Raw genomic sequence first — 20,276 nt, forward strand, 5'->3', positions numbered from 1 at the left:
GCCCTAATCCAATATGACTGGATCCCTCCCACAAAAGATGAGGGAGAGACACCAATGCGAGCCTGTGCACAGAGGAATGCCTGTATGAAAAGGCAGCAAGAACTCAGCCGGCAGCCAGCCAAGGAAAGAAGCCTCAGGCAACACCAATCCTGTCAGCACCTCAACCTTGTGATCTTGGACTTCCAGCCTCCAGAACTGTGAGGAAATGAATTTCTGTTGTTTCAGCTGCCCAGTCTATGGTATCTTGTGATGTTAACCCTAGCAAACCAATACTCACTTTTCATACCTTTCTTACTGCATTAACCATAACATGACTTCTAGGCCTAGGTTGTGGATTCTCAAATGAAGAAACTAAGTTTTATTTGTCTTTAAATCAATCACACCTCTTCATAGATAATAGGTATTCAAATTTTTTTAGATAAATTTATTTGCATTAAAATTCTGGGTCCAATGATGTTTGGGTAGCCTGTAAGAGTTAAAATAATATTCCTAAAGCATCTTACTCGATGAAAATTTTGAAAATTGCATAGCTTTCATACTGAGCAGATGAAGATTGATGACATTCATTTATTTATACAAGGTATTTACTCAATGATTCATTTATTCACCAAATATTTGTGAAGTACTTAGTACATACCACAAAGCAGTAAACTAACAGGCAAAATCCCTTCTCTCATGGAGCTTACAGTCTGGTGTAAAAGCCAGGCAATAGACAAATAACTATACAATTTGTCAGGTGGTGATAAGGGCCAGGAATGCAGACAAAGCAGGATGCAGGATGATGAATAATGGGAGGGGGATTTAACTTGTCTTGGTCTTTGTGAGAAGTTAGTGTGTTTGGAAACTGAATAGAATACAGTGGATAAAATACACTGGAATAAGCGGAGCATTGTTCTGGTTTTATTACCCTGGGGATGAGCGACAGGAATAGGGGAGAAAAGAACACAGAGAAGGAGGGTTTACACAATATAGTGAAAATCCAAAGGCCTCCTCTCCTGCAGGCAGAAGTTACTTCCTATTTTCCCTCCTGCTTACTTTTATAGAGATGGGCTCTTATCTTGAGTCTCTTCCCCCAAGTAGTTGCTACAGTGAGGACCCTGAAGGCCTGCCATGCTCTGCTTTCTGCTGGATTAGGTGGCTATAGATTTGTTCAATGGCAAATTGCTGGATATTTTTAAAAAGACCTCACCATATAAGCGCTGGGCTAGGTCACTGATCTCCTGAATCCTTTCTTCTTGCTGAGGCACTGAGGGCATGATATACTTATTGAACTGCTGGTGGAGAATTTCCACAGCTTCCTTTGTCTTGCACTCTGTAGAGTATTTTCCAACTCTTACAACTGTGGCACTTGCGTCTTCATACCAAAAATGACACTAAATTAAAATGGGATAAAGTATAGATTAAGGAGACACCATCCTTCTAAAGTTCTTCATTTTGACCACTGAAGTATCAAATTTCAAATCCCTCAAACTTTATAATCACATTAGTTTGAACTTTCTAAGTTATAATAAAGAAAATATCAAAATATGATCATATGTTTTTGCACTAGGGTATTAGAGTCAGTTAAGAAAATAAAGGTATAGAAATGCATTTGATTTTCCTGCCTTCTTAGATTTACCTAAAATAGAATTCCTAAGAACATTATACACTTACAAGAACATGCAGTAAAAAAAGTGTATAGCACTAAAAATAATTCAAATCTCAGCTAAAAGAAAAGAAAAAAGCCCAAACATACAAAATCTAGTCTATTTTTTTTTTGCTTTTATTTTTTTTTAATTTTTTTTATTTTTCAACATATGAAGTTTATCGTCAAATTGGTTTCCATACAACACCCAGTGCTCATCCCAAAAGGTGCCCTCCTCAATACCCATCACCCACCCTCCCCTCCCTCCCACCCCCCATCAACCCTCAGTTTCTTCTCAGTTTTTAAGAGTCTCTTATGCTTTGGCTCTCTCCCACTCTAACATCTTTTTTTTTTTTTTCCTTCCCCTCCCCCATGGGTTTCTGTTAAGTTTCTCAGGATCCACATAAGAGTGAAACCATATGGTATCTGTCTTTCTCTGTATGGCTTATTTCACTTAGCATCACACTCTCCAGTTCCATCCACATTGCTACAAAGGGCCATATTTCATTTTTTCTCATTGCCACGTAGTATTCCATTGTGTATATAAACCACAATTTCTTTATCCATTCATCTGTTGATGGACATTTAGGCTCTTTCCATAATTTGGCTATTGTTGAGAGTGCTGCTATAAACATTGGGGTACAAGTGCCCCTATGCATCAGTACTCCTGTATCCCTTGGATAAATTCCTAGCAGTGCTATTGCTGGGTCATAGGGTAGGTCTATTTTTAATTTTCTGAGGAACCTCCACACTGCTTTCCAGAGTGGCTGCACCAATTTGCATTCCCACCAACAGTGCAAGAGGGTTCCTGTTTCTCCACATCCTCTCCAGCATCTATAGTCTCCTGATTTGTTCATTTTGGCCACTCTGACTGGTGTGAGGTGATATCTGAGTGTGGTTTTGATTTGTATTTCCCTGATGAGGAGCGACGTTGAGCATCTTTTCATGTGCCTGTTGGCCATCCGGATGTCTTCTTTAGAGAAGTGTCTATTCATGTTTTCTGCCCATTTCTTCACTGGGTTATTTGTTTTTCGGGTGTGGAGTTTGATGAGCTCTTTATAGATTTTGCATACTAGCCCTTTGTCCGATATGTCATTTGCAAATATCTTTTCCCATTCCGTTGGTTGCCTTTTAGTTTTGTTGGTTGTTTCCTTTGCTGTGCAGAAGCTTTTTATCTTCATAAGGTCCCAGTAATTCACTTTTGCTTTTAATTCCCTTGCCTTTGGGGATGTGCCGAGTAAGAGATTGCTACGGCTGAGGTCAGAGAGGTCTTTTCCTGCTTTCTCCTCTAAGGTTTTGATGGTTTCCTGTCTCACATTCAGGTCCTTTATCCATTTTGAGTTTATTTTTGTGAATGGTGTGAGAAAGTGGTCTAGTTTCGACCTTCTGCATGTTGCTGTCCAGTTCTCCCAGCACCATTTGTTAAAGAGACTGTCTTTTTTCCATTGGATGTTCTTTCCTGCTTTGTCAAAGATGAGTTGGCCATACGTTTGTGGGTCTAGTTCTGGGGTTTCTAGTCTATTCCATTGGTCTGTGTGTCTGTTTTTGTGCCAATACCATGCTGTCTTGATGATGACAGCTTTGTAGTAGAGGCTAAAGTCTGGGATTGTGATGCCTCCTGCTTTGGTCTTCTTCTTCAAAATTACTTTGGCTATTCGGGGCCTTTTGTGGTTCCATATGAATTTTAGGATTGCTTGTTCTAGTTTCCAGAAGAATGCTGGTGCAATTTTGATTGGGATTGCATTGAATGTGTAGATAGCTTTGGGTAGTATTGACATTTTGACAATATTTATTCTTCCAATCCATGAGCAGGGAATGTCTTTCCATTTCTTTATATCTTCTTCAATTACCTGCATAAGCTTTCTATAGTTTTCAGCATACGGATCTTTTACATCTTTGGTTAGATTCATTCCTAGGTATTTTATGCTTCTTGGTGCAATTGTGAATGGGATCAGTTTCTTTATTTGTCTTTCTGTTGCTTCATTGTTAGTGTATAAGAATGCAACTGATTTCTGCACACTGATTTTGTATCCTGCAACTTTGCTGAATTCATGTATCAGTTCTAGCAGACTTTTGGTGGAGTCTATCGGATTTTCCATGTATAATATCATGTCATCTGCAAAAAGCGAAAGCTTGACTTCACCTTTGCCAATTTTGATGCCTTTGATTTCCTTTTGTTGTCTGATTGCTGATGCTAGAACTTCCAGCACTATGTTAAACAACAGCGGTGAGAGTGGGCATCCCTGTCATGTTCCTGATCTCAGGGAAAAAGCTCTCAGTTTTTCCCCGTTGAGGATGATGTTAGCTGTGGGCTTTTCATAAATGGCTTTTATGATCTTTAAGTATGTTCCTTCTATCCCGACTTTCTCAAGGGTTTTTATTAAGAAAGGGTGCTGGATTTTGTCAAAGGCCTTTTCTGCATCGATTGATAGGATCATATGGTTCTTCTCTTTTTTTTTGTTAATGTGATGTATCACGTTGATCCATTTGCGAATGTTGAACCAGCCCTGCATCCCAGGAATGAATCCCACTTGATCATGGTGAATAATTCTTTTTATATGCTGTTGAATTCGATTTGCTAGTATCTTACTGAGAATTTTTGCATCCATCTTCATCAGAGATATTGGCCTGTAGTTCTCTCTTTTTACTGGGTCTCTGTCTGGTTTAGGAATCAAAGTAATACTGGCTTCATAGAATGAGTCTGGAAGTTTTCCTTCCCTTTCTATTTCTTGGAATAGCTTGAGAAAGATAGGTATTATCTCTGCTTTAAACGTCTGGTAGAACTCCCCTGGGAAGCCAACTGGTCCTGGACTCCTATTTGTTGGGAGATTTTTGATAACCGATTCAATTTCTTCGCTGGTTATGGGTCTGTTCAAGCTTTCTATTTCCTCCTGATTGAGGTTTGGAAGAGTGTGGGTGTTTAGGAATTTGTCCATTTCTTCCAGGTTGTCCAATTTGTTGGCATATAATTTTTCATAGTATTCCCTGATAATTATTTGTATCTCTGAGGGATTGGTTGTAATAATTCCATTTTCATTCATGATTTTATCTATTTGGGTCATCTCCCTTTTCTTTTTGAGAAGCCTGGCTAGAGGTTTGTCAATTTTGTTTATTTTTTCAAAAAACCAACTCTTGGTTTCGTTGATCTGCTCTACAGTTTTTTTAGATTCTATATTGTTTATTTCTGCTCTGATCTTTATTATTTCTCTTCTTCTGCTGGGTTTAGGCTGCCTTTGCTGTTCTGCTTCTATTTCCTTTAGGTGTGCTGTTAGATTTTGTATTTGGGATTTTTCTTGTTTCTTGAGATAGGCCTGGATTGCAATGTATTTTCCTCTCAGGACTGCCTTCGCTGCGTCCCAAAGCGTTTGGATTGCTGTATTTTCATTTTCGTTTGTTTCCATATATTTTTTAATTTCTTCTCTAATTGCCTGGTTGACCCACTCATTCGTTAGTAGGGTGTTCTTTAACCTCCATGCTTTTGGAGGTTTTCCAGACTTTTTCCTGTGGTTGATTTCAAGCTTCATAGCATTGTGGTCTGAAAGTATGCATGGTATGATTTCAATTCTTGTAAACTTATGAAGGGCTGTTTTGTGACCCAGTATATGATCTATCTTGGAGAATGTTCCATGTGCACTCGAGAAGAAAGTATATTCTCCAAACATACAAAATCTAGTCTAATTGACTGAAATAATTAACAATACATGGATAAAGTATTGCCTAACACTCTAATAAATAAATTCTCTTTTAAGAATGAGATCTAGTTTATCAATTAAGGAAGTATCATCTAAAGAATAGCATTTGACTTTTTTTAATAGAAGATACTTATATAATATTTTCAAAATACAGTGGAGAACTGAGACAGTTTCTCACAAAAAATACTAAATAACTGTGATGGAAGGAATGTGTCTGACCAAGGCCAGAGAAATTATGATGAGCAAGAAATAGAAGCACATGACTCTGTTAAGAGCTGCCTTTAAATAAGTGCCAGAGAGCTACAGCAAACCTATACATCAGATAGAGAAGAATGATCACCCTCATTCTCCTTAGCATGGTGTTACATCTAAACACTGCTGCATCAGTGGTAAAGAGAGACATTTTTTGTCTCACAGAATAATGGGCTTCAAAGAACCTCAAGTGCGGAATTTCTTCAATATGAAGTGTGCAAATAATAATTTTAACTTGTCAAATTTTGTACAGTGTATGAGCACTCTACCATTTATCCTCTTGACAAAAGCAAAAATAATGCCAATAACAATCTTTTTACCTGAAAAATCCCAGTATCACTTTTCTTTCTAAACATTTTCAAATTCTGTGAAATAAGTAAGTCATTTTGAGTATTTTAAAAAGCAGTGAACATAATTCCATGATGGTTAAACATCTTGAATTGATGGGGTCATGTGGAAATGGGAAACTCTTATATGTTGCTGGTAAGAGAAAATTAGTAAAATGTTTCCAAAGAACATTTGGACATTACAATCAAAACCTTGTAACATTCATTCCCTTTGGTCTAGCAATTCTACTTTAAGAAATTATCCTAGGAAAATAATCATGAAAAGGAGGAGATGTATAGATTTCATGACAATAACATCTAAAGCAGCATTGTTTTAAAGTAGCAGAGTAATTTTATAAAACAATATTACATATGGATATCATTACAACAAGAAGATACCTCTTCTATCATTTCCTGGAGATGTTCGGTCAGGTCCAAATTCATCTTGTAATCTGTCACAACTTTTTCAAACTCATCCACATGTTTTTGCAAATCTTTCATGGTTTCCAAAAGGACATTCACTTTATTATTTGGATAATTTAAGAGAGAATAAGAAGTTTTATTCTCAACTTTTCCCATTTTCATTTTCAAAGCCTGTGCAAAAAAAAAAAAACCCAGCTTTTAAAATAACACTCAATTTTTATTTATGAGGCTAGATAGTGATTATATAATAAGAGAAAAACTTGGAGAAATTTTTGCAGCTTTCTCCGTTATATAATATTAAAATAATAATTATCACGAATGTATTTTGGAAAGAATGGGTTTTCTTCCACATATTTTATTGATCCAGTATTAATATCATGTAGAAAATTCACTATGTACCAGGTTCTATTCCAGATTTCGAGAATGATACTATGATTAAAAAAGACAACGATCATAAAATAAAATATTTTATTGTCTTCAATAAGCTCACTGTTTCTTGGGAAAGGTATTCAAATAATCTAGCCAGGGGTTCTAGGAGCAGTGGAGGAGGTTCCTGACATTGGTAGGTGCAAGAAAGGAAAAGGGGTGTACAAAAGGTGTAGACATGCATGTGTGTGCACGTGTGTGTGTGTGTGTGTGTGTATGTGTGCATGCGCTGTGGGGAAGAATGGAAGCAGAGAGGCTGGGTAAGTTTGGTACAATCCATTCCAGAGCTGCCTCAAGAGATAAATTAACTTAAACAATTTACATGGGAACCCAATTGTCACAAAAGCAGAAAACTACCTTCTCAGTCCCAATGCTACAAAAAGGCCCAAAGATTAAGCATCTAGAATTAAAATGCAAAATGTTTTGCAGTAATTGTAGTAGTTCATGCACATGCACACACACACACACACACACACACACACACAAATGCACCACCCACACTTTCTCTTTACCTGTATTTTTTCAGCATACACATCAACTTGTTGAATTTGATATTTAAGAGCCTTCAGATTCCGAGCTTTTTCATTTTTCTTGGTGTAATTAAACTTCAAATTGTTGAATTTCTTTTTTATATCTTTGAATGACTCTTTGAGCTGTAGTTCAGTAAAAAGAAAGAGGTGATTTCCTTAAAATGAGGACACTAATATTGACTTGTAAAAAATAAAAAGTCTAAACACTTCAAGATATTGATAATCTTCAAAATGTATTCAGTGATTTTGCAATAGGAAACAAGTCTGGTATATGCGAAATTAAACATATCCCCAAAATATAAGTAAGCATAAATTGTTCTTTGTACTTCTTGATTTGTAATTTATAATTAGATTTATAAGTATAGAATATCCTTTGGCCTCCAAACAAGACAATTTTTAACACACCATAGATTTTCAACAACTCAAATTTTCTTATTTGTATTGATTTGACATCAAGTGCCCCCATTCATTCCATTCTCAGTGCGCTAGCATTTGCCCCAGATCCTTTTATCTCCAGAGGCTCTGTCTTTTTTTTTTTTTTAATGTTTATTTGTTTATTTTTGAGAGAGAGAGCACAAGCAGGGGAGTGGCAGAGAGAGAGGGCGAGGCACAGAATCTGAAACAGACTCCAGGCTCTGAACTGTTAGCACAGAGCCTGGTGCGAGGCTTGAACTCCCCAACAGTGAGATGATGACCTGAGCCGAAGTCAGACACTTAACCGACTGAGACACCCGGGTGCCCCAAGGCACCCTTATGGCCATCAGGTATGAATTTATGAGGCTTCAACGAGCTGTTCCTGTTGAAGAGGTCAATGAAGAGTTGATATACAGACCACTGAGGACAATAGTGAGATGTAAGAGGAGACCCAATATGAGATTTAGCAGGAAAAGTACTTTATTTGTCCAAATCCAGTTTAAAAAAGTTATTTTTCATGAGCAGTTTCCAGAAGAGATTTCCTTATTAGGTATAGGCCACTAACTTCAGATGTCCTTCCAATCCAAAGTAAAGTGACAGTGTCACCACTGATGGCAATGCTAACCTGTGTATAAACCAAGCATAGGGCTATGAACTGAGACTAGGGCATGCATCATGACAGCCCGGAGAACGCACAGGTCACCTTTACCAGTGACCAAAGTTCTAGCAGCCCATTCCATTAAACACACCACTTTCTGTGCCCTTCTCCATATTCAAGAAAGATAAACATATTGACAGGTTCTTTATATTATCAGCAAGGGGAAGTAAAGAGAAAGCATAAACCTTCTTAGATTATAGGGAAGCATTTAACAGCAAAAAATGAACAATGTCATGGTTGATAAATCTGAGCAATGATAAGGAAAGTCAGAAGCATATTAAAATTCTTTTCAATGGCAGCAAATAAATTATTTGGAAGGGAATAAGAGCTGTGTACATGCAGATTCTAGACTTGTAATGCATAAAAAAATATATCTGCCCTAAAAAAATATTTTTCTCAAAATGCTTACTTCAAATTCTGCATATTATAAAAACAGAACCTTGACTTTATCTTTACCATTTCTTGGAGACGATTATCTAGAAAGGCCCTGGCAGACTTGCATGCATGGAAATTATTATGCTGATGCAATTTTTGCACCTGACACACCTATACCTAATCGGCGTTGTTTATTTTATATGGTAAATGAAATTGTTGAAGACGAGTTTTAAGCTACCAATTAAGCCAAGCACAGAGACCATATTAAACATTGAAACTGATAAATCAGTAACATTCTGAAGAGGTGGAAAGAACTATAGTTTCAAAATTTGAAAACTATTTCTCTATTAGAACTCAGGAAAATATTTGAGAATATCATATTTCTGCTGCTATACTTATGAAATAACCAATAAATATTTAACTTCTTTGACATTCAGTGTTTTAATCTGCACATGTTTGATTTTAGTGGGGGAAAAAACAAATGGGATTAAAATACAAAGGGACTACATCCTGCATTATTCACATAGAGCTTTGGCAGGAACTTTTTTCCCCAAAGTCACAATCAGCAACTATCTGAGGAAACCACAGATTCTTGTATTAAAAAAGATGGTCTCAATAAAGAGTTATTATTTAATGGGTACAGAATTTCTATTTGAGATGATGAAAAAGTTCTGGAAATGGAGAGTGGTAATGGTAGTATAACAGTGTGAATATACTTAATATCATTAACCTGTACCCTTAAAATGGCTAAGGTAGTAAATTTTACGTTACGTGTATTTTACCACAATTTAAAACATAATTTTTATCTTTAATAAAAATAAACATAAGAAAAGAAGAAAGAACAGGGAAAATATATGTCCTGTCACTAACATGTATCCATTGGAAAATAAAATGTTATATTCTTTTTTTCTCTTATTGGAACATGATATATATTATACACTTCAGTCGAGAGAAAGGAAGAGGGGTTCTGTCATCAATCTGATAATCATTGGATTACATCGGCTTGTTTAAATGGGAAAGATCAACATCTATTTGAAAACTATGTGATGAATGGAGAAAGGCTGAGCCTTAGCACTGTAATTCTAAACCATGAAATTTTAAATCTACTTTGGATCAAAAAATTTAAGACTGGTAAATGATGAGCACAATTTTATTTCTGTTTCTTCAGAATGTATGCACTTCCACTGAAGATGATTTATAAGACCAAAGAATGCTCATGGCACTATGGGTATGTGAAACGGACTCAGCTTCTTTCTGATACATGAGCTCCTCTGACAAAGTTGCTGGCACTTTTTCCTTTTGGTCCCACCAGAAATGCAGTTTAAATCTTGTACCTTTCCCAGATCCAATTTCAGACTATTGCAGATACAAGCGGAAGGCAACATGAACAAACTGCCTTTAGCAACTAGATTTTCAGAAAAATCTAATCGTGCCTAAATTTCTTACCTAAATGTTCCAACATGAAAACTTAACTTCCCATCTAATCTCCATATAACTTGTCATATTTTTAAAGAAACTGAGTGCCATGGTCGCTTGGCTATGGGATCATTGTTCCTGCAGCTGTTTCTAACTTTAGTTAGCTTGTCAACAATGGGGAATGGTGAAAATGGCCAAGACAACTGCTCAACAGGAGGACATAAGCAGGAAAGAACACCCAAAGCTGGACGGGAGAGTTTACCCTATTAGAAAATTTTTAATGTTGTTATAATCCACATTAACAACATTTTCTAAAAGTCTTTAAAACACCAGGAGCATTTTCTTTTTCTAATGAATAATGTGATTTTCCAATCTATGTACTTGTTCAGCTCCTCCATATTTGTTATGGAATATGCAGACTAAGTTAATAGAGGTATAATTAGGAAAAAAAGTATTAAGACTTTGAAATTGTGGTTCTTTTGGGGGCACCTGGGTGGCTCAGTCGGTTAAGTGGTTAAGTGTCCGACTGCAGCTCAGGTCATGATCTCACGGCTTGTGGGTTCGAGCCCTGCATCAGGCTCTGTGCTGACAGTTCAGAGCCGGGAGCCTGCTTCAGATTCTGTGTCTCCCCCTCTCTCTGCCCCTCCCCCCACTTGCACTCTATCTGTGTGTGTGTGTGTGTGTGTGTGTTCTCTCTCTCTCTCTCTCACTCTCTCTCTCTCTCTCAAAAATAAATGAACATTTAAAAAAATTTTTTAATTGTAGTTCTTTTGAAACTAGCAGAATGAACATCGTCACCAGATTTCCCAGGGAGCAGTAAGCCTCTCTCAGGGTTAGGAATGAACAAAGTTTCCTTGAGAAGAAGCAGAAGCAAAAGGGGCTGATGACAACCAGGCTGGCTTGCTATTCTTAGTCTTGACGAAGCTGGTCAAGGCTGCTTTGGCAGAAGAATGTATTATTGTGAGTCTGGTGCTGGCAAGGCCAATTTATGTGAGGGAAATGGGATATTTTAAAACTAAGGAAACACATTAAAGACAAAAGCCTTTCATTGGAACTATGGCACAGGTTTGGCCAGAATCAAAAATACAAAATCAACAGTCCATTTCTCTTAAGGTCCACTTCATGAGCTTCATTTCTTGCCCATCCTTTTGCCCATTTTAGAAAAAAGCTTTCTGGTGCTCATTTTGAGTAACAGAGGCTTCACAGTTATTATGGCCCAGGGATGCTTGCATTTGAAATGAAAGGACCCAAAGTTTCATAATTCAACCTGAATGATTTGCTGCAATTATTATGGGTAGAATATTAAGCCTAAGTCCTGGAGAGATTTCGGGACAAGGCTCCCTTGGCCTCCTTCTGCTTGACAACTGCACCATTGCCTGCTGTGCTCAGGGCCAGGACTGTAGCAGCAGAAGTGCGGCAGCTTGGACAGAGAAGATGGGCGCACAATTTGACACTGGACGTGGCAGCATGTCTCAGTAATGGCTATTTTACAAACTCTGCAAGTTCACTCTCTTCATAATAATATATTTGTTTTATTTTCTGGACATGAAAACTATGATTTTATTTTATTTTATTTTATTTTATTTTATTTTATTTTATGTTATTTATTTTTTGGGGGGTACAAGTGAGCAAAGGGCAGAGAATGAGAGAGAAAGAGAGAGAAGCAAGACTCATGTTCACCCAAAGTGGAACTCAAGCTGACCCGATGAGGGACTTGAACCCACGAACTGCGAGATCATGACCTGAGCCAAAGTCAGATGCTTAACCGACCAAGCCACCCAGGCACCCAAAAACTATGATTTTAAACTTCAACTTTCTATATTCTTCAGGAAAAAGAGTCACTTTGCAGATGTTAAACACCAAACTTCTAACACATTTTATGCCTATGGGATGGGCATTTTCAGAACAAATTATAATCTTTCTTATTCTCTTATACATACCCTCTGAACGGACCCACAGTGTGGCCTGGTCACGACTCATTGTGACTTGAAGTCCCATGGGCGTTAATTCACTCTGGACTCCATGTTTCCTGAGGACTGTTGCAGTCTTGTGGTCCAGTACATAGTAGCCACATTGGTGATATGTGTTGAATGATGATAGTTTAGTTTTTTCTTAAAATCACTAGTGAGGGCTATCAATCTGAAATACCTTTACTATACCACAATGCTGCCCCATTGCATGTTTTCCGCATCCATGCATTCTTTTTCTGCTTCTTGTCCTGCCAGTGGGTGACTCTCCATGGTCATTTTGTCAATCAATAGCAAAGTGCTATACAATGTCAGGAAGTCTGATTTTATTAGTTGGATACATGTCTCTCCCTCAATTCTAATTTACTGCTCTAATCTGCCTTCTATCCCTGGAACTCAGATGACCGACTCACCCAAATTGACATAAAAATGTGTGTAAGTGGAACATGAGACTCTGACATATGGAATATACTATATGTGCACTAAGTCTTTTTTCTGCTACCTTCCTGATGTTGCTGCAGTATAAAAATTTCTGGCTAAAAAAATAAAATTATATGAAAGCTTCTGTTTGCAAAACTTATTTTGGAAGAATGGACACCAACCCAATTCTGTCATAGCTATTTTTTTCAGCAAGGTAGTTGTTTGTGACCCATATATAGACTCCAGTTACAAATTTCCATGAACATTATGTAAATGTAAAAGTAATTTTTTTTGTCACGTTGCAGGTAGAAAACATGCTCAATATTAACGTATTACATTTCTAAATGAAGATGTGTAAATGAATGAGTAACTAATAGTGTTCCGTCACATATTACCACAGAGAGTGTCTGTAAATGCCTTGTGTATTAACAGCTTATTTATGTTGCCAGGCAAGAAAATATATAGTGAAATTCAACATTCATGCATACAAATGTATCTTTGGGTAAAATGAATGAAAAAAATAACTCCCCAAAATCTGGCAGTCTGAAGGCTGTGAAGGTAGATGTGGAGAAAATGAGATTTTACAACTTCCTATGTCTTACATAGTGTATGAAATTAGACAATGAGAATATTTTACCCAAAGATAATCAAGGCGCAAAACCATGGTTCTTTATCTTTACAGAATATCATATCACATTTAAAAAAATCATATTTAGAACAGCCCACTTCATTTTGCCTTGAGGTACTGAGTCCTCTTCTGAGGGCCTTTAGTGCAGTTATAACCATGTAAGTTAGTTAGGGCATCATCAAAGGAACTGTGCTATTAGCATCAGCATATAAACAGCTTGTAACAGATATGTCGTAAAATAAGGCTAGAAGAGGAAAACACAGAAAAAGGATCCGTGGAACATTAGACCATGCAGTAGTTGAATGGGCTAAAACAGGAACGAGTAATGAACTCTGAGATTAGCAAGTGACAGTGTGTCAGTGCCCAATAAATGCCAATGCCCAATAAATGAGCTTTTGGCCCAAAGCTGACTCCTTAACACAACATGAACAGAAACTCTGCAGTTTGGTAGCATACTGCTCAAGTGAAAATCTTACACACCTCAGTTTTCTCATCTTAAAAATGAAGATGTCAAAGTAGAGATCTTTCAAAATCTATTTCAACTCAGCATCTGTGAACTTCCAAGAAGCACTTTAAGCACATTAGAAGCAAAACAATGTGTTTTCCAATCAACTTAAAAAATCAAATGTAATGTTTGGTTTAGTTCCCTAGTGGGGTGTCTGACTTCATTTTTTTATACCAAACAGTAGTGTAAACTATCGCTTTTAATTTTATATAATGTTTCAAGTACGTACACCAAATATTAATAACTATAATATAATAAAAATGTCTAGGGGTGCCTGGGTGGCTCAGGCAGTTGAGCGTCCGACTTCAGCTTAGGTCATGATCTTGTAGTTCTGACTTTGAGACCTACGTTGCGCTCTGCGCTGACAGCAGGGATCCTGGAGCCTGCTTCAGATTCTGTCTCTCTCTCTCTCTCTCTGCCCCTCCCCCATTTGTGCTCTTTCTCCCTCTCTCTCAAAAATAAATAAATAAAGCATTAAAAAAATTTCTAAGTGTATAAATATTTTCACCACTTGGAATCACCCATCTGCACTTTGATCTTCACAATAAAACTAGAGCATACATACATTTATTTTACTAAACTGTACTGAAAATATTCCTTCTGCTTATTTTCCCATTAGGCTTATGGTTGGAAATTCCAGGATGTGGATGCTAAACTGTGACATGCCTACTACATTTCTATAAGAAGGAAAGAAGAAATAGATCAAAGATTTTCAAAGATCTTTTAAATGTGAAATTGTAACTTAAATCAAAGATTAGTTGGATACGAAGTAGAAGCAAATGGGAAGACTAGTTCTCTTAATGTTTAAGATCATGTTAAAGTGTTATCTGATTCCTAAAGCAAACCCACATGTATCTGGTTGCTCATTCCTGTTACGGTACAGACAATCCTGGGGTGTCCCTACTGTGACTACAAGGTACATCTGTCATCCTGGCTAGCTGGCTCCCAGCAGAGGCACATCACGAGGCAGCCTGTAAATAGAACCACTGTGGGAAGGGCCTAAACAGGGGGACCGAGCTCCATAAATGCCACAGCACTTCAGGAAGATGGAAACAGCTATAGGGAGCTAGGAATAAGACTTAGCCTCCTCCACTTGTGGCTTCAGTCAGTCTAGAGCTGAACATCCCTGCAGGGAGAGAGATTTTTGGCAAAACAAAAGTTTACCAAAGAAGAAGAAGAAGGAGGAGGAGGAAGAGGAGGGGAAAGGGGCAGGGGATAGGGTGGGGGAGAAGGAGGAGGACGATGGGAAGAAAGAAGATAACTTTGGAGAAAATGTGTAAATTGAGGCTAACAGAATGTTAGAGAAGCTTTACCGCTTCCTTTTCCTGTACCTACTTTTGTAATGGACTTGTGACTAATGGACTCAGAAACATTTTACTCTAAATGGAGATAAATCTGGAATTACATAGTACCTTGTCTTCTGCTGTCAGTCCTCAGTCAAAAATCAGGACCCCTTGGCACAAAGACACTTAGATCAATGGAACAGAATAGAGAACCCAGAAATGGACCCACAAACATATGGCCAACTAATCTTTGACAAAGCAGGAAAGAATATCCAATGGAATAAACACAGTCTCTTCAGCAAGTGGTGGTGGGAAAACTGGACAGCAACATGCAGAAGAATGAACCTGGACCGCTTTCTTACACCATACACAAAAACAAACTCAAAATGGGTGAAAGACCTAAATGTAAGACGGGAAGCCATCAAAATCCTCAAGGAGAAAGCAGACAAAAACCTCTTTCATCTTGGCTGCAGCAACTTCTTACTCAACACCATCTCTGGAGGCAAGGGAAACAAAAGCAAAAATGAACTATTGGGACCTCATCAAAATAAAAAGCTTCTGCACAGTGAAGGAAACAATCAGCAAAACTAAAAGGCAACTGACAGAATAGGAGAGGATATTTGCAAATGACATATCAGACAAAGGGTTAGTATCCAAAATCTATAAAGAACTTCTCAAACTCAACACCGAAAAAACAAACAATCCAATGAAGAAATGGGCAAAAGACATGAACAGACACTTCTCCAAAGAAGACATCGAGATGGCCAACCGACACATGAAAAAATGCTCAACATCACTCATCATCAGGGAAATACAAATCAAAACCACAATGAGATACCACCTCACACTGTCAGAATGGCTAACATTAACAATTCAGGCAACAACAGATGTTGGCGATGATGTGGAGAAAGAGGATCTCTTTTGTACTGCTGGTGGTAATGCAAGCTGGTGCAGACACTCTGGAAAACAGTATGGAGGTTCCTCACAAAAATAAAAATAGAACTACCCTATGACCCAGCAATTGCACTACTAGGCATTTATCCAAGGAATACAGGTATGCTGTTTCAAAGGGGCACATGCACCCCCATGTTTATAGCAGCACTGTCAACAATAGCCAAAGTATGGAAAGAGCCCAAATGTCCATCAAAGGATGAATGGATAAAGAAGATGTGGTATATATATATATATATATATATATATATATATATATATATATTGGTATATATATATATATATATATATATATATATATACACACACACACTCACACACACACACACACACACACACACACACACAATGGAGTATTACTTGGCAATCAAAAAGAATGAAATCTTGCCATTTGCAACTATGTGGATGGAACTAGAGGGTATTATGCTAAGCAAAATTAGTCAGTCAGAGAAAGACAAATATCATATGACTTCACTCATATGAGGACTTTAAGACACAGAACAGATGAACATAAGGGAAGAGAAGCAAAAATAATGTAACAACAGGGAGGGGGACAAAACATAAGAGACTCATAAATATGGAGAACAAACTGAGGGTTACTGGAGGGGTTGTGGGAGGGGGGATGGGCTAAATGGGTAAGGGGCATTAAGGAATCTACTCCTGAAATCACTGTTACACTATATGTTAACTAATTTGGATGTAAATTAAAAAAAAATCAGGACCCTTGCCATCCTGATCTGTGTTTTTCCCCAAGGGTAGGTTTATTTAAATGGAAGTTTAACTAGGGGAAGGTGACTGTGACTCACTACATATTTGGGGGTTGGGTTTGGGTAGAATTGAGGAAGAGGAGGTAGAATTATGTGTTCGTGAGGGGGAGCACGGATGCAGAGGTTGACTTTCATGTTACTCTTTTTTTCTCTAGAAGTTGTTTTGCCAGTAGGCTACTTCATTCGAGTAAACATGAAACCAGCCACTTGATTTTGGTGATAATACTTTGTAGCCTCTGAGGCAAAGAGCCTGTTCCCCTGGCCCTTGGCACCCCCTTCACTATGAGTCAATGGTGCTTTAATAGAATCTCAGCAGGTTGGAGCTGGCTGTCTGGAGACAGCATCACTCTTTCTATCCTGACAGGCTGTATCCATTCAAGCAAGCAACTGCTGTACAGCCTTGGGTGGGGATAAGGAAACAAACAAAAGGCCATAATGGTACATTCTAGGTTTTTCTATTCATTGACAACATACTGACTTGGGTGCTTGAAATTTACTCAAACTTTCAGAGCCCTGAGACTATTGCTTGGTAGATTAAAGGTCAACATTGAATAAATGGTCGCCTGATTGTGTGTGCATGGGTGCAGACACTTGAGCCACATGCTTTAGGTTCAGAGCAACTTCTGGCAATATCGCTGCTCACTCCCACCACCCCACCTCATTTATATTGTCCCTTGTGGTGCAGTACTCCAAGCAGCAGATCAGGGTCCGTTCATATTCCTCGGCTTTGGCACGCAAGTTCACACCATCCCCCTCAAGGACGTCCAGCTGCTGCTGCAGGTTCTTGGCAGAAATGTTAGAGCAGTTCTGAAAATGGAACGGAAGTGCAAGTGACAAAGGGAACGGGCAAAACAGCAATGAGACGGATGTGCTATTTACCTGCATTATGAAACTCATAGAGGACATTAAAAACTAGGTTCCTGGTTTACTTTACCTCAAGCATATCTGAATATGCTGTAATGATTTCAGAAAGAAGCCAGACACCAACATGTCAGGGAAGGCAAACCATTGCATTTCCAGTCTTGAAACTTAAGTTTTGAAGATTTGCTCATCACACTCAAGTCTTCAAAGATGTCGTTTATTATAAGGTATAATTTTTACTTCAAAAGCATAAAATATGCATCGGAAACCTTCAGCTTCTGCACTATAATTTTCCTGTCAACTTGAACTTAACCTCAGATTCATTATGGAAGTGCACCAATCTCTGCTCAGCACAGAGGGCTGCTGAGGCCAAGGCAGACAAGAGTTAGAGAACAATTTATATTATTTGTGCAAAGTGAGACGTCTTACTTTTTTTTTGTAATATCTTTACTAATAAAATAAAACTCTTTAAAAAGAAAGTTCCTTCTTGGTAAAAACTGATTCTATTTTGTATTTCTGTCTTTTAGCTTAAAAAAATTATGTTCTTTGCATTCCATATAGTTTAATATGGATATCTTAATGAACTTTGAAATAAAATTGACCATTATGATTTATTAATGTTATACATATTGGATAGAAAAAACAATCTTTTCTCACTAAACTTAGGAATTTAGAAAGGGATTTTTTTAAAATCAGAGTCCAATATATTATTTAGAAAAATTTGATCTGGAAATATTTTCTTCTCTTTTAGGCTCCTTTGTTAATGTCAGTCCACTGGCATAAAGCATGTCCAATGACTGGTGCCCAAGCCTTCTGCAAAGCCAGGAGGCTCCTCCATTCTGAGTTTTCATGGCTTAAGCAGCTTCTCTGGGCCTCAGATGCTTCTTTTATAAAATGAGTGTTGTGGGCTGGCTTATGTCTAGAATACCTTCCAGATCTGAAATGCTAAAGCAGCATTGGTCCAATCAAAATATAATCTGAGCCACATGAATAATTTAAAATTTTGTAGTAGTCATATTAAAAAGTAAGAAAGAAACAGGTGAAATTCATCTTCATAATGTGAATTGTTAGACCAAATATGTCCAAATATCATCATTTTAATATGTAACCAAATGTAGAAAATATTAATACAGTTTTTATACTAAGTCTTTGAAATCTAGTTAATTGTTGCTAAACTTCTGTCAGAAATACTTGATCTGTATTCAAATTTCATAGTTGATAACTTAAAATGTAGATTCACATACCCAAGCTGTTCCCAACATACATAAAAGTTTTCCCATAATTACACTGTCAGTTTAAAATTTTTAAATTAATTAAAAATAAATAAAATTAGAAGTTCAGTTCTTTCATTGCATTAGGCACATTTCAAAGGTGAAAAATTGACTGCCATATTAGACAACACAACTCTACAATTCTATTTTTAATTAGCATGAGAATAGGTGTATAAAACAAGACTTGTATAAACAGATTTTCTCCTTAAATATTTTTTCTTTGTTATAGGCGGTAGACATTCACCACAAATAACTATCCAGTGGCTTAATGTATTTTTTAACTTAACATGTACTAGGCCATCTGCCTGGTTTCATTGATATTATAACCCAACTCTCAGCTTTAGTTAGATATGAATGATGGTGTTCTAAGTTGCTTACAGGTCGCTGTACTGAAGAGATGATGTCCACTCCCAGGGAAAGGGCCAGTTTATAGAGCTGCTCAATATGTGCCTGCTTCTCCTGAGAGCGACTGAGCTGAACCTGGGCTTCGTGGCCATCCTCCAGCTCCTTTGGCTGTTCTAAAAACTCCATTTCTCTTGATTTGATGAGATGACCCAGCTGAAATTTGGATGTTAACAATTAACATGGGTTTCATATTTTCAGGAAGACAGATTTTTTTTTTAAACCAAAAGCCTACTTCCTATAACCGATTTTACTACCTGGTCAAAATGTTGCCAAGCCCATCTATAATTACTAGTGTTATAGACAAATAAATGTTACAGGGCTTCAAACCAAGAGGGTAAAATTGAGGAACTAATACTACCAGTTCTGTTAAAGAAGGTCATAGCCTAAAACCTTTGCAAGATCTAGGCTTGTGATCCGAGTAAATTCAGAGGCTGTTTTAAAGGGATATCAACACATCTCCATTTTATGTTAATAGAAACTAATAACGTGATGCCTGGGTGGCTTGTTTGGCTAAGCATCTGACTCTTGATTTGGGCTCAGGTCAAGATCTCACAGTTTGTGAGTTTGAGCCCCTCATCAGGCTCTACACTGACAATGCAGAGCCTGCTTGGGATTCTCTCTCTCTCCCTTTGTCTCTGCTGCTCCCTGCTGTCTCTCTCTCTCAAAAATAAATAAGTAAACATTTAAAAGAAAGTAGAAGCTAATAACTTGAACCTGTACTAAGCACTCCTTAATGTCAAGTACTTAAGATACAAAAAAAAAACCCCAAAAAACACATGAATTTATTTTCTTTCCTCAGAGAGCTTACACTTGAAGGGAGAAAGTAATTAAGAATCAAGATACTAAAAATGACAGATGTGTGAGATAAACTATGAAAGTTCTGGGAATTTAGAAAAGAAACAAATCACTCCAAGTAAGGTAGGCTTGTTGGAAGCAAGGATAGAGTTTAAATAGTAGAGAAGAGCAAAAAGGACCTGTCAGATAATAGCAGCCTGAGAGTCAAGGCTTGGAGTGAGGAAGGTGTGCATCATCTTTAAGGGACAAACAAAAGCTCAGTTTGGCTGGAATGTAAGGGAGGATAG

At 37.5% G+C, this 20,276-nt stretch overlaps 1 protein-coding gene across 2 annotated transcripts in view; it reads right to left on the minus strand.

Moving 5' to 3' along the window:
- The window catches only part of CCDC141 (coiled-coil domain containing 141), a 226,154-nt gene that overhangs the window by 22,157 nt on the left and 183,721 nt on the right, over nucleotides 1-20,276 (minus strand). The window contains exons 17-21 of one of the 2 annotated variants that reach the window (XM_007083895.3): nucleotides 19,168-19,347; nucleotides 17,315-17,464; nucleotides 7,256-7,396; nucleotides 6,294-6,488; nucleotides 1,190-1,373 (exon numbers count right to left, since the gene is read on the minus strand). In XM_007083895.3, the coding sequence (XP_007083957.2) occupies nucleotides 1,190-1,373; nucleotides 6,294-6,488; nucleotides 7,256-7,396; nucleotides 17,315-17,464; nucleotides 19,168-19,347 (850 nt within the window). Of the gene's footprint in view, nucleotides 1-1,189; nucleotides 1,374-5,960; nucleotides 6,049-6,293; nucleotides 6,489-7,255; nucleotides 7,397-17,314; nucleotides 17,465-19,167; nucleotides 19,348-20,276 lie in introns of those variants that run through there. The other variant, XM_042994800.1, reaches the window with a different exon arrangement.

This window comes from Panthera tigris, chromosome C1 (genome assembly GCF_018350195.1).
Source record: "Panthera tigris isolate Pti1 chromosome C1, P.tigris_Pti1_mat1.1, whole genome shotgun sequence".
NCBI classification, from domain to species: Eukaryota; Metazoa; Chordata; class Mammalia; order Carnivora; family Felidae; genus Panthera; species Panthera tigris.